The 19,611-nt window shown below is 58.1% G+C and overlaps 1 protein-coding gene across 5 annotated transcripts in view; it reads right to left on the reverse strand.

Moving 5' to 3' along the window:
- EVL (Enah/Vasp-like) overlaps window positions 1-19,611 on the reverse strand; it is a 164,183-nt gene that overhangs the window by 22,252 nt on the left and 122,320 nt on the right. For all 5 annotated transcript variants that reach the window (XM_067725940.1, XM_067725960.1, XM_067725924.1 and 2 more), the window contains one exon: window positions 619-682. In XM_067725940.1, the coding sequence (XP_067582041.1) occupies window positions 619-682 (64 nt within the window). The remainder of the gene's footprint in view (window positions 1-618; window positions 683-19,611) is intronic.

Below are 19,611 nucleotides of genomic sequence, written 5' to 3' on the forward strand. Positions count from 1 at the left end.
GGAGGGGGCCGGGGGGGCAGGGCGTCACCCTATGGCCCAAATCCCACCGGCGCAGCCCTGGCCCAGCTGTCCAAGAGCAGCTGCAGTGCACAAAGTGCTCTCACAGCCTCTGTCTGCTTTAACCTCCACCGGGAGGTGAGCAGGCAAGGGGTTAAGATCCTCCAGAGAGGCCGTGGCACCCACCCAGGGCACCCAGCGAGACTGTGCCAGGACCAGGGCTCACGAGGCCTTCGGACAGAGCACAGGACGGGGTCAAGGACGGGCCTCAGTCGCACAGGCCTGGCGGGTCACGTCCGCCCATCTCCAGCAGTACAGCCTTGGCCACGTTACTGAATCCCCAGATGACTACCTCCTAATATACCCGGGAGGGCTGTGCTCAATAAGTGAACGACACAGGACACTGCCAGGCTGATCACGAGGCTGCGGCGCCGGCGAGCTCACCCCCGCCCCGTGCCCCCCGTGAAACCACACCCTCTCACGGTCACTGGCAAAGCAGCAGTGAGCTGGCTCCCCGTCCTTTCTGGTCAGGCCTGTTCCCCCGCCCCCGTGTCTCTCTGGGAGTCCTGGCTGCAGCCACAGGTGTGTCCTCCAGGCTGGCCCCTGCTGCTGGGGGGTTACCTTCTCTGGATGTCCATCTCATCAGGAGACGGGCCATTCTGCACCTGACGCTGGCTGGAGGAGCCTGTGGGGCAGAGAAGCACAAGAGCGCAGCGGTTAACAGAGAAGCAAGGACCCCCGGGACTCTCCCTGCCTCTGCCCTCTGGTCCCACCGGAGACGGTCTCAACCGCTGGTCCTCAGCCCTGCAACACCCTGTGCCCCCTCACCCTCTCAGTCAAACCTCCTTCTCCCTTTCTTGCGGCTCCTGCCCTGGCACCAGTAAAGGGGGTGCCATTTCACACGGCTCAGAATCGCCCCTTCTCGCCTGACCCCTCTGGCCTCCCTCTCAAACTGCACCTGCCGTTGCCACTTCCTCCTTGCCACTGTGCCCTCGACCCTCGACATCTGGCTCCGGCCTCTCTATGTCCCACAAAGCTGTTCTAACGAAAATTTGGAATCACTGAACCCAGCAGATCCATTTTATTCCGCCTTTTGAGCAGGCGAATGACCCTTACGGCAGGTATGCGTCGGAGCCGGGGTTTCAGCACTGGGTCTGGGCCGCAGCCCCGTGCCCCTCACCGCGATGTGACGCCCTCCTGCCTGCATCTAGGAGTCTGGAGCTGTGCGGTGGGCAGAAGAGGACAGAGCAACTGTGGAGCCTTCCAGGCTACATTCTTGCCCTTGACCCTGAAGGCAGGGCCCCAGAACAGGCGAGGTCTGTGGAGCGTACCTCCTGTCCAGACCAGGGCTGGTGCTGTGTTACATTCACAGGAAAATCAAGCTTTTGCTCCAATCTGAGAAGGAGCTGATTGTTCCTTCTCTTCGCCAGCTCAGGTGTCACTGGGGAACTGTGGAGTCACAGCAATGGGGGAGGGACTCCGGGCAAGCTGGCCTCACGCCTCGCTGCCTAGGTGGGGAAGGGGCATTGTCTCCTCTCTAGGATGAGGGGCATACGACAAAATCCACGATGGGCAGAAGGCTTCTCCCACAGGTGTTTCAAACAGCTGAGAGATTAGCAGGGTGTCCCCTGGGCCAGGGGCACAGCGGCACAGAGAGTAACAGAATCTCAAAGCCGAAACAGGTCATCTGATTCTGGGGCAAGCTTCTGCCCAGCACAGGTGCCCTCCAGGCCGGCTCTCTGAGCATGATCCCCGCAACGCAAGCCTCACCTCCCAAGGGAGCAGGTCCCTTCCTACACCGAGGTCCCAAATCTACCCACCCAGGAAGGCCCGATTTCCACCCCCAGGTGTGACAACACGGGTTGAATCCTTTTCTACTTTTCTATGCTTGACAGTCCTTTCCAAGCCGGGAGTTTGCTTCCATATTCAGCAGTGCCCAGTCCTAGGCCCCAGTATGGGCTTCAGTCACGTTTTCAGTGAGCCTTGCTTTGCTGCTTCCGGACCCCTGTGTGGATGCTTTAGTTGGGGAAAGAGGATCCAGGTGGTGGGCAGTGGGCCAGCTGCTTGACGGGAGGAGGGCCTCCCAGCACCTGAGGATAAATTTCTCCCCTGGGTGGCCCTGCCTGACCCTGCCTTGTTCAATGCCAACTGCTGAACTCAGGGGCCGGGCAGGAGAGAAGACGCCTGCGTACTCTTTACAGAGGTGACTACACAAATATCTGGTGGCCTGGCACGTTAGGAGGTGTGAAATAAATACTGGTTTTCTTTTCCTGTCTCTAAACATGCTTGTTCTGCTTTATTTAACATAAAATAACTCTGCTCTTTCTAAAAACTGGTTTTTCTGTAAATATGTCCAGTATAGACATTAGAAAAATTTTCAAGTTTAATAAAGAAAAAACATTCCTAATTAAAAAAAAAATCCGCGGTGGAGGGGACCTCTTTTCTCTCCTACTCCGTGAGGCCCAGGCCTTAGGGCTCCTCTCCTCTTGTTCTCAGGAAACCAGAGAAAGAATACGAGAACACTGCTTTACAGCAGTGTCAGGTCACTTCTCTTAATTTAATTTACAGTTACTGTAATTCTCACAACCCTACTGGACAGCTCCCAGGAAGGCTTGTAACAGGCGAGGGCACAGCCCAGAAAGGGTAAGTGACACACCTGTAAACAGGAGAACCAAGCTCAGACTACCCGCAAAACGCCACTTCCTTTCTTAAATTCAGTCGCACTGTGGTGTCGGCTGAGACCGGCCTGTAGGATGAAGAGTGCAGGTGGCAGACTGGCCAGAAGAGTCCCGGGTGAGGGGCCGCAGCCCTCAGACAGCACCCAGGCTCTGCTTGGTGTCCGCGCGGCGGACAGTGCCACCCACTCAGCCCAGCATTTGGGGCTCAGGCCTGACAGCTGGACTCCTGCCTTGTTCCAAGACCCGGCCTCGGCTGCTGGGCCCGTGCCCGCGTCCGGATCTGCCCCTCTTCCGGGGCCAAGCCCCTGCCCCGGAGCCCCCGCCTGGCCCCTGGTCTGAGGACGGGAGCGCACCCTCGCTCTGACCGGGCTCCGCCAGCTGTCAGGACCCCCGCTGGCAGCCAGCTGCCACGGCGTGAACTGCGGAGGTCCTGCGCTCGTGCCCCTTGTTCCGCCCGCCGGTCTGGACTGCCTCCTGACACCCTCAGCCAGCCGGCCTGGCCAGGGTGGGAGGACCGAGCGCAGCCCTCGCTGCTCCCAGGGGGCTCCAGTCCCTGCGCGTGAGGCATCTCAAAATGCGACGGCTAGAACTTTAGACACTACGGGGCAGGAAGAGACAACACTGGTTGCGTGAGGCCTCCCACTCTTTTTAACCTCAGAAAACGTGGCTATGTTTTGAGCTGCGAGGGTCCTTAGCATTAGGAAGTACAGGCCCTCTGTCTCAGAGGGGAGGGGTCTGTCCAGGGGCGCGCGGGGCGTGCCTCCTTCCTCCTGGCCCATTCCACCCACTGGCCACGGTGCCCCACTGGCAGAGGCGGGAGGAGAACGGGGAGGAGGCTCCACCCTCCAGGACGGTCTAGGGCCTTCGGGAAGCCTGGGCACAGCCCATCTGTAGATGCCTCTTGTGTTGAGATCTCAGGGCGGGAGCATCGGGCGTCTGGTCATCACTCCCGTCTGTCCCGCGTCCCAAGTTACTTCCCATGATTCTCTGAGCGGTGCGATCAGAAGCCAAACACGCGGAGTGTCCTGTGCCCGAGTCACCGCAGGCCAGCCGTGCCCCCACCTCCAGGATCCAGGATCCAGGTGAGGACCGCAGGCCACCCACCCCCCAGTCTCCTTAGCTACCAAGTTCTCTGCTGCTGCGTCTGAGACCCCAGCAGAATCCACCTGCCTCTCCCTGCTCACGCGGCTGCCTCAGCATCTCTCCTGGACCCGTGCCTTAGTCAACCAAAGGGACCTCCGCCTCTACCCACACCTCTTTCTCCCCATCCAGCTTCCACACTGACTGCAGATCACATGATCTCTGGAAAACACAAGTCTGACCCCTATGGGGTCAAGTCCAAGCGCAATGGAGTTAGGAGTCCAGCCCATCCCCACAGCCGCTTCTCCTGGACTCACCCCCCCCCCCCAGCAGGCCTTCTGCACCTGCTCACTAAGCCTGGATCACCTGCTGTGCTTCCCACCTCCCCGTCTCTGTGTGGCCCCCATCCACCCGGGACACCGTCCTCACCTACCACGTCTTCAAGGCCCGACTGCATAGCTGCCTCTGCCAGGAAGCCTGCCCTACCTCCTCCTGCCTCCACTGCTCGGCCTCTCGCACACCACTTTCTGATATTACAGTGATTGGAGGGCAGAGACCACGCCTGTCACTCATCACTCCCTGCTCAAGGCCGGCTCACATCAGGTACTCGGCGTATTTTATCAAACGGAGTTGGGAAGGTCTGAGGGAACCTTGGTGTGATCACCAAGCCCAGGGAAAAAAGCACAGGTGAAGGAATGGGACTGAACTCGCTCAGATGAAGATAAGACCCGCCTAGAAGTGAGCCACAGAACCAGGGCTCCCCAGGTCCGTGCCTGTTCAGAGAGGAGGCCGACTGAGGCCCAGTTCCCAGGCTAACTACTCCCCGCCGGCACCGGGGCCCACTGCCGCCCGGAGGAGGGGTGTTGGTGGCTTTGAGAGGTGGGGAGGGGGCTTGCCCAAGGCCATGGGGCTCGGTGTCACAAGCTTGCCAAGTCTGGGAGCTCCAACTAAGACAGATGCTGCCCTTCTCTCACTCACTTCAAACAAGTTTTGCAAAGTCACAATAAAGAGCTAATTTGCACTACAGACACGTGACAAAGAGGAAAATTGAACGTGGAACATGGACCCAACATCGGGAGAAGCGGGGCGCCTGTGAGGGTCTGGTGTCTTGTGGGTCCAGCCCACAGCGTCAGAGTGCACACCCTGGTGGCAGGCCAGGGCAGAGGGTGGCCCGTGCCCGATGGAGCCCCTGTCTGACCACAGAGAGGAGCCTGGGCATGGGACAGGCAGGCTCATCCGCTCTGAGTCCATCTGACATGATGCTTCTTGGGGAAGGAGTGACTTCTCGTCCCCTGAGGCCCACATTCCAGCTTCAGGTCGGAGTCCCATCACACACCCACTCCTACAAACACGCTGGTGACTCAGAGGAGGCCCTTTTACCCTTGGGGGTCATGAGGTGGGGGACGGGAAGGAGAGACAACACCAGAGGGGAGGGAGAGGCTGGCCAGACCCAGGCCATGAGCCCGCCCGGGAGGGGGGCTGGCAGCCGGAGGGCCCTAGGGCAAGTCACTGAGTGACCGGAGGCCACACTGAAGGGGAGAGAGGGGCTGGGAGGACTGAGGTCAGACCTGGGGCCTCAGCAGCGAGCAGGGCGTGAACGACCCCGCGCCCTCCACGGGGTACAGGGCTGTTCCCAGGTGGGGTGAGAGCGCCCGGTCCGGGTACTGCGCCCCCGAAGACTTCCACGGCCTCCATCTGTGACGCAGATTCCAGCGTGAGATGCGATCGTCCTCGGGAACACTGCCCTCATTCAGCAGCAAGGGGCCGGGGAGAGCAGATGGAGGAAAAGCCGGCTGCACAGGGTCAGGCTTCCGGGAGAAGGGACCCAAAGGGGCTGACCCCCGGCCCCGCCCCAGCCTTGCTGAGAGGGGTGCAGGGGACAGGCGGGGCCCAGGCCCTGCTCTGCTGTGCAGGGGGCACCTCCTCACGGGGACTCTGCGAGCCCAGGCTCCCTGTCCCCTAGGACGTATTACGTGCACCTGTATGTGCCAGGACCCGGGCGCACAGCCGTCCGACTTAACCCCCAGGCACGTAACTGTCCCGTTCTCCACGTGCCCGGCACTTAACGTACTTCTTGGCATCCGGTCAACACTCGACAAATATCTGTTGAATAAATGCATGACCGGGCCCCAGGCAAACTGTCTGATGATCTCCAACAGCTGTCGAGGCTGTGCAGGCGGCACATTCTAGAGCTTTCCCCTCACGCTGGAAACAGGCCGTGGCCGAGCCGGGGACGCGCCTCGCGAGCGGGAGATTCGCGAGCAGGGAGACACCGTGGTCACCGGCGGGGGTGGCACTTGGCCAACTCGAGGCGACGGGATGCGGGATGAGAGAACTCAAGTTTATCGAGCAGCCACCATGCTGCGTGCCAGGTCCTGCGCCAGAGACTCCCAGACGTCACTCACTTAACCCGCACCCTCACCCCAGGAGCCTTGGTAGCATACGTATTTCATCCTAAGGAAGCCGGAGAGCAGACTTCAGCTCTGCTGAAGTGACTTCAGCTCCCTTAGACACATGCCCTTGAACTGCTCCGCCTCCCGGGGAAGGGAGGGTGGGGGAGGCCGGATGGGAGGACAGGGGCAGAGGGTCCTAGAGAGCAGCGTGCAGGGCGGGAGGCAGGCAGCGGCCGCCGGGTCGGGGGGGGGGGAGTGGGGGGAGCCCCGGCACCCTTTCCCGGCCGGAGTCCAGCCCCCCCAGACTCTCAGCACCCACTGGCCTCTGGACAGGGAGACTGTGGGTCGGCCTGCCTGCCGCCATCCTGCCTGACCCCACGCAGGTGCCCTGCCCACGCAGTGCTTGGGTGAAGTGAGCGCAAATGAATGCTCCTGACCCAGGAGAAAGATCTGTATCCCAGGCTCTCAGCTGTGCAGAGCCTGAAGGGCCGCAGCGAGGAGAGACCCCAGAGCCTACCCGGGGTCTACTTCCCAGTGGGCTGAAGCCCATCCTGCTGGCACTGTTCCCACGGGAGCCGGTCAGGACCAGACAGGGGCCTGGACGGTGGAGAGCGGAGCTCGTGTTCCCCCTCCAGTCCTCCCAGCACCCCTCATTCCTGTTTCCCAGCCCCTCCCCGTTCCTGGCTAGCCTCCCTGGACCGTTTCAGTTTGTTCAAATCCCCTCTGGAGTGAACCTGGAGCCGGGGAGACCCAGGTTCTTGCTGGATTTCGGCCACGCCGTAGTTAAGCCCCTCCCCGCTCCTGGCCTCGGTTTCCTATAGAGTGAGAAGGATGGAAGCAAGGATCTCCTAGTTCTGAATCTCTGCAACTTAAAAGGACAAACAAGGAAATACACCTAAATGTTCACAGTGGCTACCTCTGGATTGTGGGTTCTTCCCCTCTTTTTGAACTTCCAAATTCTGCACAAGCAGGACGCATCAGCTTATAATAAAAAAACAAAAGACTTAAGAGTCCCCACGGAGGGGATAAGCGCTCCACTGCGACTCCACCCTGAGTCTGGCTGTGCAGGGCAGGCAGAGGCCGTACCGCTCCTGCCCCAGGTACCGCACTTCAAGTTACACAGCTGAGGTAGGCAGATAAGCACTGCGGACACCTTCTCATGAGAAAGGCCGTCCTCCTGCTGGCCATTAACATTTATGAGGCCCTGGGACACCAGCCCCCAGCTCCTCTGGGACAGAAGGGACAGGCCAGGTTTCCAGGCAGTCTCTACAGGAAAGGCATCCCCTGGGCCTCCTGAAAAGATGGAACCTGAGATCCCAGCAGCACCAGAAACCAAGGATCCAGCACCTGCTCAGTGATGCCTGATGGAATTTCTGGCCAGCAAGTGACAGCCACCTGGCCCAGGCTGGGCAGAGCCCCAAGCCCTTTTGAGCCCCCTTCCCCTCTGCCGTCTCTCTGGCTGACTCCTTCTCCTTTCTCCAGAGGTGTCTCCATTTTGGACCGGCTCAGAGCCACACTCTGAGATGGGGTGCAGCCTTCCCTTCTCGTGTCTAGGTTCCTGCTGCCAAGCGAGCAAACACACACGTGGGAATGGAGCCTGTGATCCGGGCCTAAGCTCAGGCCTGGCCACGGTCTTCAGAGCCACCCTGCCAAGGCCACCCAGGAATCGGTGGCAGAGCTGGGACCAGCGCCCAGGACGAGTGTCTCCCAGCCCAGGGCTCTGTCCACACCAGCATGCTGATGCTCGGCTCTGGTTGGACAGACAGCTGCCTCACCACCTCTGAGATGCTCAGGAAGCCCAGGCAGGGGTGCCTAACCCACCTCCTGAGCCTGGCTCAGCAGCAGACAAATCCCGACTGCCACGGCCCTGCCAGTCTGATTGCTTGCTGAAAGCTACCCCGTGTCAATTTTCTAGTGCCTTTCTGCCAGTCCTTATGAGTGAGTTTAGGCTCACAGTGGCTGCTACGTGAGGCAGCTTGCTTTGTTTTACTCAGATCACCAGGGCCAGCTGTTTTATCATCCACTGCAATCCTGTAATACACCCTCATCCACGGGCCCGCCAGTTATGGCTCAACCCCAGGGTGACCGGTGGTTAAAGCTGTGTCTAAGAGGCCAGTGTCGAAATGACCTGTAGGCCCAGGTCAGCACGTGCAGATGCAGAGGCTGCAATTCAGAGAGGGGCGAAGGCCCAAGGCCACACAGTGAGAAGCACCTACCAGCCTTGCAATTAAGCACCAGCATGGTACGCCAGAGAGCAAAGGCCCTTTCACTCCAATGACAGCAGGAGGCCTGTGTGCCACCCTGGGTGCTAGCAAGCAGGGTCCCCTCTCCTGGCGTAGAGGGATCCTGAGGCCAGGGGAAAGGGAGGGACTTGCCCAAGAACACATCCAAACAGGGGTGAACGGGGCGAGAACCGAGGTCTCCTGGCTTCCAGGCCAGGATGCTGCCAACCAGCCTGCTTAGTCCCACTCAGGCTGTGGTCCTCAGGCCAATTATCATCCTAGTAAAATATTTTTTCTCCCTTTCTTAATAAGCTCCTTTCAGCATACATTACACACCTTGAAAAGGATCTCAAATAGAATAAAATCTGTCACACATTTATTGCCTGCGTGACAAACCACCTTTGCGTCATTTTTGTGATTAATCTGCTCAATCATCCAGGGCAGAGCCTGTCAGACCTATGTCACAGACGGGGAAACTGAGGCTTGGAAAGGGTGAGCGACTTCCCAAGGCCACAGGTACCCCAAGTGGACGGGGCTGCTGGGACCGGAGCCCACACTGGCCGCGGCCCAGCCCGCGTGCTGCCGCGTCTGCCCACCCTTCCTGCGAGGCCTCGGTCAGAACAGCATCTCAACCCTCCGACCGTCAGTGACAGGGAGGTCGTCGCAAGACCCAGAGCTCCGGCCCCGCCTCCCCCAGCACCTGGGAGCGGAAGGGGAGGCCCGGGAGGAGCGGGGAGGAGGGGGAGGGGCTCCCGTCACCTACAGCTCACTCTGCAAAGCACGGTGCAGTCGCAGTGGCAGAAGCAGAAGCAGTGGAAGGTCCACTCCCTGCTGACCATTATGGGCAGGCCCCGGGGCGCAGTCCGGAGGCGCGCTGCTCACATCCTGCCCACTTACCTCTCCTTCCTCAGCCGCCTGGCTTGGGCACTGGGAAACTGATACGCCGGGCAGCCGTCAAATGGGCTTCGCCGCTTCAATGTTTAATGAGGCTTCCCAGCTAACCTATCAGAACCCGCCTGCCTACCCGACTCCAGAAAGCTCTGGGGGCCCAGGAGGAGGGTCCCGACCCCTCGTGGGGCCAGCCCACGGGCCCTGGTGACGCCAGGTGTCTTCCAGAAGGAGCCTCCCACCGTGGCTCGCTCTCCTCTTGCCCCCGTGGGCTGTGGGAGGGGACGAGGTGGGTGCGGACCCAGAGGGAACAGGTGACCAACCGAGGGAAGAGTCCCAGGCACTGCTGACCTTGGCCGCCCACTCCTCCCGAGCTCCATCGCCGTTCCTTGGATTTCCTCTCCTCTCCTCGCTGCTTCTCAGCCAATCCCTGCCCCTCCTGCCTGCTTTCCAGCCCAACCGGCTTCAAGGCCCGCGGGAAGTCAATCCTTCACCCCCTTCCACCACCCTGGACCCCCTTCTGCCATCATACCTGTGGGTGCAGTGGCTGCTCCTTCCGCTGAGAAGGTGCCTCTGCACTTCCCCAGCTGGCAAAGCCCCAGGGCCCATAAAGCCCAGAGTCAAGGGGGTCGCTGACCCCGTGGAGCCTTCCTCGACTCCTAGGTTGCCTCCTGCGGTCTCTCTGTCTCTGACTCTTCCCCTTGAGCCCTGCTCTCACACGAAACATCAGAAAGCATAGCGCTTCTGTGCTGGTCCCCACGTGGGAAACATCATTCCCATGGGTCCCTTGGGAAACGCTTCCCGGCCCCCAGCCCCTCCTCCAGCTCCTCTTTCCCTACCAGTGACCTACTGGGGTCAGGCCCCACCTCCCTTACCATCTTCCCTTGTGATGCTGACTGCTCCGTCTTTACTGCCCTGAGCTAAAATGCAAATATGCACGGATTTGTAAGGTACCACAAAGGACTTCAAAGGAATCTGGGATCCCCCAGACTTGCTGCCTAGGAGGGGCATCTCAAGGTTGGCACCTCCTACCGCCCCCCCCACCCCGACCTTCCTCCCTGACGCGGGGCTCACACGGCCTTGCCTGTCCAAATCTTTCCCCGGATGATTAACGCATCGGTTCTGCTGGGCTTTGGGGCCTTGGGTAGCTAGTCGCTTTCCCTCTTTGGGACTTAATTTCCCACCTGCGGGGCTGAGCCAGAGCAGGCATCGGGTGCTGAGAGCGGCACTCCCCGTTCACACAGCGCACGGACTTGAGGCCACTTGGAGCTAAATCTGAGTCCTGGCTCTGCCACTCTTTGACCTTGGGCATATGGCTGAAGCTCTTTCTCTCTGTTGTCTGGTCTGAAACACAGCGAGAGCATCCCTTATCTTGGGGTGTGCATCTTCAACGCGTTAGTGTCAGCCTAGAGTCTGACATAGCACGACTCAGCCCTCTGCCAGTGCCCCTCCTTCTTAGGGAATTCTGAGTGACTAACATTTCATATCTCTATCTATTAAATTCTCGTTAACACATCCCAGGAGTGGAATTATCGTTACCTCAGCAGGCCAGGGACGCCCAGAGAGATTAAAAGCTTGTCTACATCAAGTAAGTGACAGAGTCAGAAGCAGAACGAGCTCCTGCAGCTTCCGAGCCCATGTTCTGTCCCCATCAGCTTCCTGTCTCTTCAGAGGTCAGCTCTGCAATGGGTCATGTTGAGAAAACTCCCCAAAGGGGAGGTCTTCAGGAGCAGTTTCTCTCCTTGGTATCCAGTGGTCAGAAATGCAACTCCGGGCCACCCCACCAGCCACGGACCACTTCTCCTTAGAAAAGCGCTATGCGTTAGGTGCAAGCAGCTGGAGAAACTGAAGGTGAGGTTGTAACCGAAGCTAGGATGCGGGTCAGCAGAGCCGAGTGTTAATTCTCTTTGGGCTTTAGTGTCTCCATTACCTCCAACTGCTGAAGGCGCAGTGGATGGGATCTGCAGAATTCACACCCTGCAGGTGGCAGGGCTCGGACCCCGACTAAGCTGCCTGCTCCACCTCCAGCTGCTAGATGCTCCAGAAGCGTGTGATGACATTTCATTAGCAGTGTTTGCAAAGGGAATCACGAGCTACCGAAACACAGTCAGGCAAACAGCTGGATTTGAGCCCTGTTGCTGCCGGTGCGGGGCTTTCCGAGCTAGTTTCTCTGTGTGTAACGCGAGGGTCTTGGCTGATGTGGCTTGTAAGGTCCTTTTCTACACTATGAGCCTGTGAACTAGCTAATTAAATGGATTTGGTTCTTCAGCAAGGATTTATTCTAAGTTTTCTAGATGAGCTCACGTAAGAACGTCCTGCCGGTTATGCGTGGCTTGGCTAACCTCCAGCTGTGCCTGAGTCACTGAGGTCACACGGTAGGGCTGCTCCTGCACTCTGCCGCTGAGGCCAGGCCACTCTCCGCCCTCCACGCCTCAACTGGAGAGGCCCCTGCGTCTTGGGCCGACCCTTCCCCGGCGTGGGGTGCTCTGCGCTATGTGCAGAGACAGGAGGGCACCCTTCTGGAGCATCAGTTTGTTTTTTTTTTTTTTTCTGGTACGTGGGCCTCTCACTGCTGTGGCCTCTCCCGTTGCGGAGCACAGGCTCCAGACGCGCAGGCTCAGCGGCCATGGCTCACGGGCCCAGCCGCTCCGCGGCATGTGGGATCTTCCCGGACCGGGGCACGAACCTGTGTCCCCTGCATCGGCAGGCAGATTCTCAACCACTGCGCCACCAGGGAAGCCCTGGAGCATCAGTTTTACTGAATGGGAAATAATTCCAAATAGGGAAGGAGGCACAGATACACCATGGAGAAGAACATAAAATCTGCGTGAGTTTTTACAACACGGCCCAGGACTTGCAAGGACTTTGGAGACTGGGGGTCTCTTGCAGCTCCACCGCACACCAGCCCCAGGACAGGCGGGATCCTGACCGGCATCCAGGGCCCTGCGACTCACTCTCTGAGCCTCGCCCCGGTGCGCTCTCCTAACCTCTCTGTTCTTCAGTCGGTCGCCTGCGTCCTCCTGAAACGTTGCTTTCTTTCCCGCCTTTCTCTGGCGCTTCCTCTGCCTGTGATGTGGCACGTTCCCCCCTCTGCCCCACAAGCCCATGGCCCCAGGCTTGCTCAGGGACTTGGTGAAGCCCCGCCCGCCAGGCCCCAGGCTGTCCTTTATCAGAGTTGTGTAGGTGCCTGTGTGCACCCCTGCCGGACTGCGAGCGCCTTGAGAAGTGAAATACCCTACATTTATGCCCCACACCACCGTGTCTACTTCTCAAAACCACCTGACAGGCTGTCAGTACAACCCCATGCAACAGATCAGAAATGGAGTTTCAGAGGCATGAATTACCCCCAATCGGTGGTAAAGATGGGTGAAGCCAGGACTCTTTCAGTCCCACCCGTCTGCCACCGCAAACAGCATGCCGTGTCCCTCCAAAGCTGGGAGACAGGTGGGGTGCTATCCACGGACAGTGGCAACTGGGGCTGGCCGGCCGGGGCAAACCATCGCTGAGTCCATTTAGAAGCCACGGGCTGTGGCCAAGAGCTGCGCAGGAGCCGCAGAGGCAGAGCACGAGGCTCTCAGGCCTCAGGAAGTCCCAGGCAGCTGGGAATCGGCACGGACGCTCCCTCTAAGCCCCGGCAAGAGCCACGGCGCCAGGGCAGGACATCAGCATGTAACTTTTCACCTCTGAAGATCTGTCTGGCAGGGAGAGGAGGCCATGAAGGCCTGGGGCTCGAGGGGAAGGTCTAGGCCCTTCCAGACCTGGCCCTGACTGTTCCGCAAGCCTCACCGATTCCCCCACACCCGTCCAGGGTGGGAAGTGCCCCCGTGAAAGGCTCAAGCACGTCTCTGTGCCTTTGCACGCGCGGCTTCCTCACCTGACTGTCCTCTCTCTTCTCTAACTGGCAAACTTCTATCCATCCTTGAAGCCCCAGATCCAGCATGCCCTCTGCAGAGGCTTTCCTGGAGCCCTGTCCCTGCATCTCAGGCTCCCGAGGCCCTGGACTTACTTCCCTCTGTCCCCGCACTGGCCACACTGTACTGTCAAGTCCCTCTTCTCTGCCTGACTGAGCTCTGCAGACGCGGGAACCGTGTCTTGGTCCTCTCTGTGTGCTGGTGCACGGCCCATAACAGAACAGGCCCAGGATATGCCTGGTCCTTCATCCATCACACAAACGTCATTGTGCGCGGCACTGGGGATACAGCTGTGGACACAAACCACTCTCCTGGGCCCTTGGTTCTCGAGAGGAAAGACAGGCAACACGGTAGCACGTAACAGGAGGAACGCAGCAGGAAGAGCTGAAGGGGCAGGTGTGTGGGTCCTGCCTCCCTGACGAGGCGTCATGTGAGCCATGGGTTACTCGGAGGGAAGAGCATTCCAGATAGAAGGGACACCGGGGTGAAGGGGCACGTGTGGCACAATCGGGGGGCGACCAGGAGGCCGCTGTGATTGGAAGTAAGTGGGTGAGGTAGAGAGTGGGGTGGAAATGAATGAGCAAGGCAGCCAGGGCCAGGGAGGTCCACGCGGGCCTCAGTCAGGGTTTGGATTTGATTCTGGGTCAGACTGTAAGTCTCTGGAGAGTCCTGAGCAAGGCTCGACCTGGCTTGACCTAGACATGGAAAGATCAATCTGCTTGTGTGTGGAGAACAGACTAAGTGCAGAAGCAGGCAAATCAAGTAGGTGTCCACTGTGAAAGCCCAGTCGTTTGTCGAATGAATAAATGATGAATGAAGGCAGGCAGCTGACAAGCGGGTGGGGGGCAGGGTCTCAAATGCTCACACCCTGTCCACTCTAGAAGCTGCAGGTTGCATCCAGGTCCAGCACCTGGGTTTCTGCGTCCCTGGGATGGTCACTTACTAAAATGTTTGAGCTGGCTCTTATCCTATATGAGCTAAAGTTGGCAGAAGGCTGACCTGGAAATTATCATTCTTTAGGAAAGATATTGAGTATGCTAACTGAGAAAAAAGAAAATGGATGCTAATTAATTTTTGACTTATTTCAGAAGAAGTAGGCATTTCGCTATAAAGATGGGCCAGGTTAAATGCCCATAATAATCAACCCGTGATCAAGCTGGGTTATGATTTAGAAAGTGTGGAGGCCACCAGCTGACTGGGATCTCTTTGACAGGCCATCTGGCTCACTGGGCAAAGGCCTGGACTTTGAATCAGAGACTTGGGCTCTGTCACTCACTAGTGTAGCCTTTGGCGAATCACTGCTGTGAGCCTTCGTTTCTTCAGCCTTAAAGTGGGGACAGGAATTCCTAACCTGTCCCCGACAGTCTCAGGAGGATGCCAGGGGACCCAATGAGACCAGGCGGGACAGGTACAACAAAAGACACGTTCCTTTCCTTGAGGAGTGTGTGGGCCAGCCCCCGGGCACGTCACTGTTTCTTCCCACACCAGTGAGGACTCTGGCCGTTTCTGAGGGCTGAGATCTCAGACAGTGTCCTGGGATGGGGTGCTCCAGGGGCAAGCATGACAATTTGCATTCTTAGGGTGCTTTACAGCTTGCAAGTCACATTCCCACTTATGTTATCATTTGAGTCTCACAGCAACTTTTCAGGTGGTTATTATAACCACCTTTAACGATGAGGAAACTGAGGCTCGGGGTGATGAAACGGCTTGCTCAAGGTTTCACAGGCTCTTGTGTGACAGGGCCTGGAGCACGGGCCTGGCACTCTGTCCTCTGCCCCCAGAGTCTGTGTCATCTGTCAGTCGCTGTGCTGACCACAGGCTGCTCACCACGACCCAACGCGAGATGTACTTGGTGGGCACTGGCGAGGCGGGCATCCATAATGGACCATTCAGGAGCTCAAGCCCCAACTGAGCATGTGCTACCCAGGTCAGATCTAAGGAAAACGAAAAGCCCCAAAGAAATCCTCCCATTAGCGTTAGGGAGATGACCCTGGGGCCGGTGGAAGGAGGTCCTCCTTCTCCGGGATGGGAGCTACACACAAACCAGCAGTGCTTTAAAGGAAGACAATGATGGCAGCAGGCTGCTGCTGGGATGCTCAGAAATCAGGGGTCCCAAGAAGGCTACAAAGTACTGCCAAGGTGCAGAGGGAGACCCCAAGGGTCAGGTACAGCCTCTCCTTGGACCCTTGACTTGAACTCACCAGCCCAGCCCAAGCAGCCCGGCCTCCCTGTGTCTCCCAAGGCATCACCACAGGAGTTGATATGTTAGTTAGTTAACTTTTCAAATACTAAAAAAAAAAAAAAAAAAAAAAAAAGTAACTTCAAATTGTTATAGTAATTTACAGGTGACAAAAAACTTGTACAAACATCATCTCATGTTATCCTCACAACAACCCTGTGAGGTAGGTGTAGTAAACCCATTGTACAGATGGAGAAACTGAGTCTCAGAAATCTGAAGTGACTTGCCCGAGGGCACAGCCTTGGCACAAGCAGTGCACGAACCCAGACTTGCCTGACTCCACGTCCAATACACGTGTACCCCAGGGCCACAAAGAGCTGGAGGTCGGTGAGAACACGGCTGCTGGCTGGGGAAGGTGTATTCCTCGGTTCAGGGTGCTGCTAGGCGGGCCAAGGTGACGGGTGCGATTTCTGTGTGAGACAATTCTATGTGCCATGTCCCTCAATCACAGATAGCACCCCTCGCCTTGCGCCCAGTTCCAAAAGTGGTGCTGGTCCAGGAACGTCGTCTTGGTCTGCAGAGGATGGCGTGACGGCAGGAAGCATCAGGCCACGTGAGGGACAGACAGACAGACAGATGTGTGACCGCACCAGTGAGCTCACCTACTGTCCAAACACCTGGGTTGTGTTGGCCCTTCTTCAGGGCTCCTGCCCTCAAGGGGCTCACAGTCTAGATGAGCAAATAGCGAGCTCAAACCAAGTGTATGACCATGTGCTGAGAGGCAGGAGGAGGCCCCTGGAGGGGAGGGGAGGGGAGGGGAGGGGAGGGGAGGGGAGGGGAGGGGAGGGGAGGGGAGGGGAGGGTGCCTTGTGGCTCGCAGCCCAAGCACGAAGCACGAGGACAACACACGTGAGGCTGGGGTCTGGGGTCGGGCCCAGTGCACGCCCGTGTCAGGATAGACCATCCAGTGCAATCGCAATATGGGGCTGGAGGTCTCAAGACCGGCAAGTCCCCGGGTCTTGGTTTGCCCCCCCTCACCTGTATGGATGCAGCCAGAGCTTGTCAGTTAGACAGTGTGCTGGTTTTTGAGGGTCCAGAGACAAACAGGACACTTTCTGACTTCCCAGCCTGACCGAACGCACATGCTGAGAACAATGTGACATGCTAGGTGGCATTAACCCCTGCGATGGAGGCGTAAATGAGCACCGTGGGAGTGCGGGGAAGGAGCGGGGCACCCTGCCACGGTGGCCGGAAACGGCTTTGTCTGCAGAGCCAGGGTCCTGCAGAAGGAGTGGGGCTCGGAAGAGTGGGGACAGGAGGGCACGCCGGGGGTGGGGGGGCTCTGGGGAAGGTGCCCTGGTGAGTCACCGTGGGTGCAGGTGGTAGGACGCCCCGGGGGCTGGTGCGCAGGAAGCGGCCACCAGGGGGCAGGCAGGAGATGACGCGGAGCCTCAGGGAACGGGTGTCCTCAGTGACCCTTTGTCGGGGATAGAAAGTGCCCACGGCCTCCGCAGGAGGGAGGTGAAAACAGCTTTTTTCCTTAGGAGAAAAAAGCAGGTAATTTTAAGAAGAAAAGAGGTTTATGAAAAGCAGAATCCAGCCCCGGCTCTACGAAGCCGGGAGGTGGGGCAGTGAGAGGAAACGGCTCCGGGCCTCACTCTTCAGGAGAGGCCCCTGGCCTGGGCGCCCTCCTGTGGGAACTGACGCTGCAGCGGTTAAGGACATTGGAAAGACTGGGGGAACATTCGTCACCAGCACCGGCTTGAAATGCACCAACGAATGATGTTATCACAAGCAAACCAGGTAACAAAAGGCCACACCGCTATGTTCTGAGAGACGTGCTTTAACTCATCCCGTGTGGATTTGCACCAAGCTACCAGGTGCTCCTTTTCCTTTTTTGCAGAGTCCCAAAAGATAAAATGGAACTATTCTGGTTGTCATCAGGGTGTGAGGGTAGGACATGCCTGGTGAACCCCTGGAACTCCACAACATAGACAGTTTGAAATTCACTGCATTCAACCCCAAACTGTAAGCAAAGTTGCCTTTGACCAGGCAAGCCCCTGTGCCCCTCCCTGCCCGGCGCCAGCATCAGGCTTTAACGCCCTGAGGCATTCCTGCATGTAATCCTGAGCCCAAGGCCTTTAAAGGAAAGCCACACTCCCACGGAGCCTGGATGCTCTGAGGTGTTACCTCCTGCTCGTGACAAGCCAGCCAGTCTTCAGAACTCCTGCCACCAGCACCATGCTTTGCTGTACACCCATGATCTCATCTGAGGTAGGCATGACCACCCCATTTTACAGATGAAGAAGCTGAGGCTGGGAGGAGTCCTGCCCAAGGTCTGACAGCCTACAGCAGCAGGGCTGCTCCTGGCCTCTCCCCTGTGAATGCAACTTCACGGTCCTGCCCTAGAAGCCCAGGCACTGGGACATAGGTCCTCCCAGCACCCCTCCGGGGGCTCCAGAAGCCCTAAGGTTCTGGGGAAATGGACTCCCGCCTCCAGTGCTGGCTTTAATGGTCTCCTGCTTGAAGCATTCTTGGGCCCCAGACCCTGGCAGTCTGTGCGGAAGGCCCAACATGCCGTGGGGTGCCCTCTGGGCCGTCTCTTCCACTCTTCCCGGCACACTCAGGCCTGGTCACATGCACATGACATTGGCCCCCTCCCCTCATCACTGCTGGTGACCTACTGGGAGCGTCTATGACTCTGGGATGAGTTGAGGGTCGCCGCATCTTTGGATTTGAAGAGTTTCTTGAGGTCTTAGCGGGAATGGAGGAGGGGACCCTCAGTTTTGGTCTGGGGTCTTCCCACTCTGAGTGAGCTACAGGACAGCATGACTCTGCCCATTGGGAGGGTGGACTGGATGTCACTGGAGAGAAGACGGACAAGCCAAGCTCTCCAGCCCTCCCGAGCCCCGCCTTCCAGGCTCCACAGCTCTCTTCCTAGCCCCACCCTGGGCCTGGGTCCCAGGGAAAATCCTTCTTTAGGAAGGAATGGGCGTGATGTGGGACAGCGGGAGGAGGCTTGGGTGCAGGCGCCAGCTCCGCCCCGATGTGCTGTGCAACCCGCACAAGTCCCTCCCCTCACCGGGTCCCAGCTGCAAAAGGGAAGCCCAGCGCCCTGACGTCTAAGCCCTTCTCTGGTCCCACATCAGTGCTGGCCGGGCCTCCACCATCTGTCCTCCACACCTGTGGAGGCTTGGAGGGGGAAGATTATTCTCAAAAGCCCACTCCCGCCAGAGGGCTGGAGGCCATCAGCCTGGGGCCTCGCATCCGGTGCCACCAAGGCCCTACCCTTCAGGAACAAGGAAAGACAACTAGACAGTGACTGCGGGAAGTTCCGAGAGAACCTAGTTTAACGAAAGAGCGCTCCTCTGCTGACAAGGAACAGCAGTGCCTGTGAGGGGGGCAGAGCAGAGGCCTGGAGGAAACAAGCTTTATTTACCGGACACCTACAGGTACAGGTGTCACACAGGAATTGTGTGGGGTGATCCTCCAGCCATCAATGGTATTATTATATCCGTTTTATAGACGAAGTGACTCGTCAGGGTCACACTGCTTGTGAGTAGCAGAAATTTGAACCCAAGGGTGATACTGTGATTTATAATAAGAAATGTACATTTGGTCTTCGCACACTGTTCCCGGCATATAGCTCCTAAAACCCCTGTAATTTCCTAAACAGGAGCCAAAGGGGCATCTTTCGTGATAACATTTAGGCTCCTTCTCAATTCCTGACACAGCTGCAGAGCATGGAGGTGAGATGGGTGTATTCTAACAGGCCCTTTCAACCACCCTTGAGCTGATGTTAATGCAGTGACTTTTGATTGGAGGGCTGGAACTTTCAGTCCCCACGCCCTCAACCTCTACGGAGGGCAGACTGGCTAGAGATTGGGTTCAATCGCCTGTGGCCTATGTAATGAAACCCCCATAAAAAACCCAAAAGGATGGGGCTCAGAGATCTTGGGCTGGTGGACATGTGGAGGCTGGCGAGGGTGCTGCCTAGAGAGGGCACAGAAGCTCTGGGCCCGTCCCACACGCCTTGCCCCGTGCATCTCGTCCATCCGGCTGTTCCAGAGTTCCATCCTTTCTAATACACTGGTCGGTAATCCAGTAAGTCAGACATTTCTCTGAGTTCTGCAAGCCACTCTAGCAAATTCATTGAACCTGAGGAGGGCACAGGCCCCTCTGACTCATGGCCTGTTGGTCAGAAGCACAGGTGACTGGCCCCTGAAGGGGGTGGGGGCGGTCTTTTGGGGCTGAGCCCGTAGC

This window comes from Pseudorca crassidens, chromosome 1 (assembly GCF_039906515.1).
Source record: "Pseudorca crassidens isolate mPseCra1 chromosome 1, mPseCra1.hap1, whole genome shotgun sequence".
NCBI lineage: Eukaryota > Metazoa > Chordata > Mammalia > Artiodactyla > Delphinidae > Pseudorca > Pseudorca crassidens.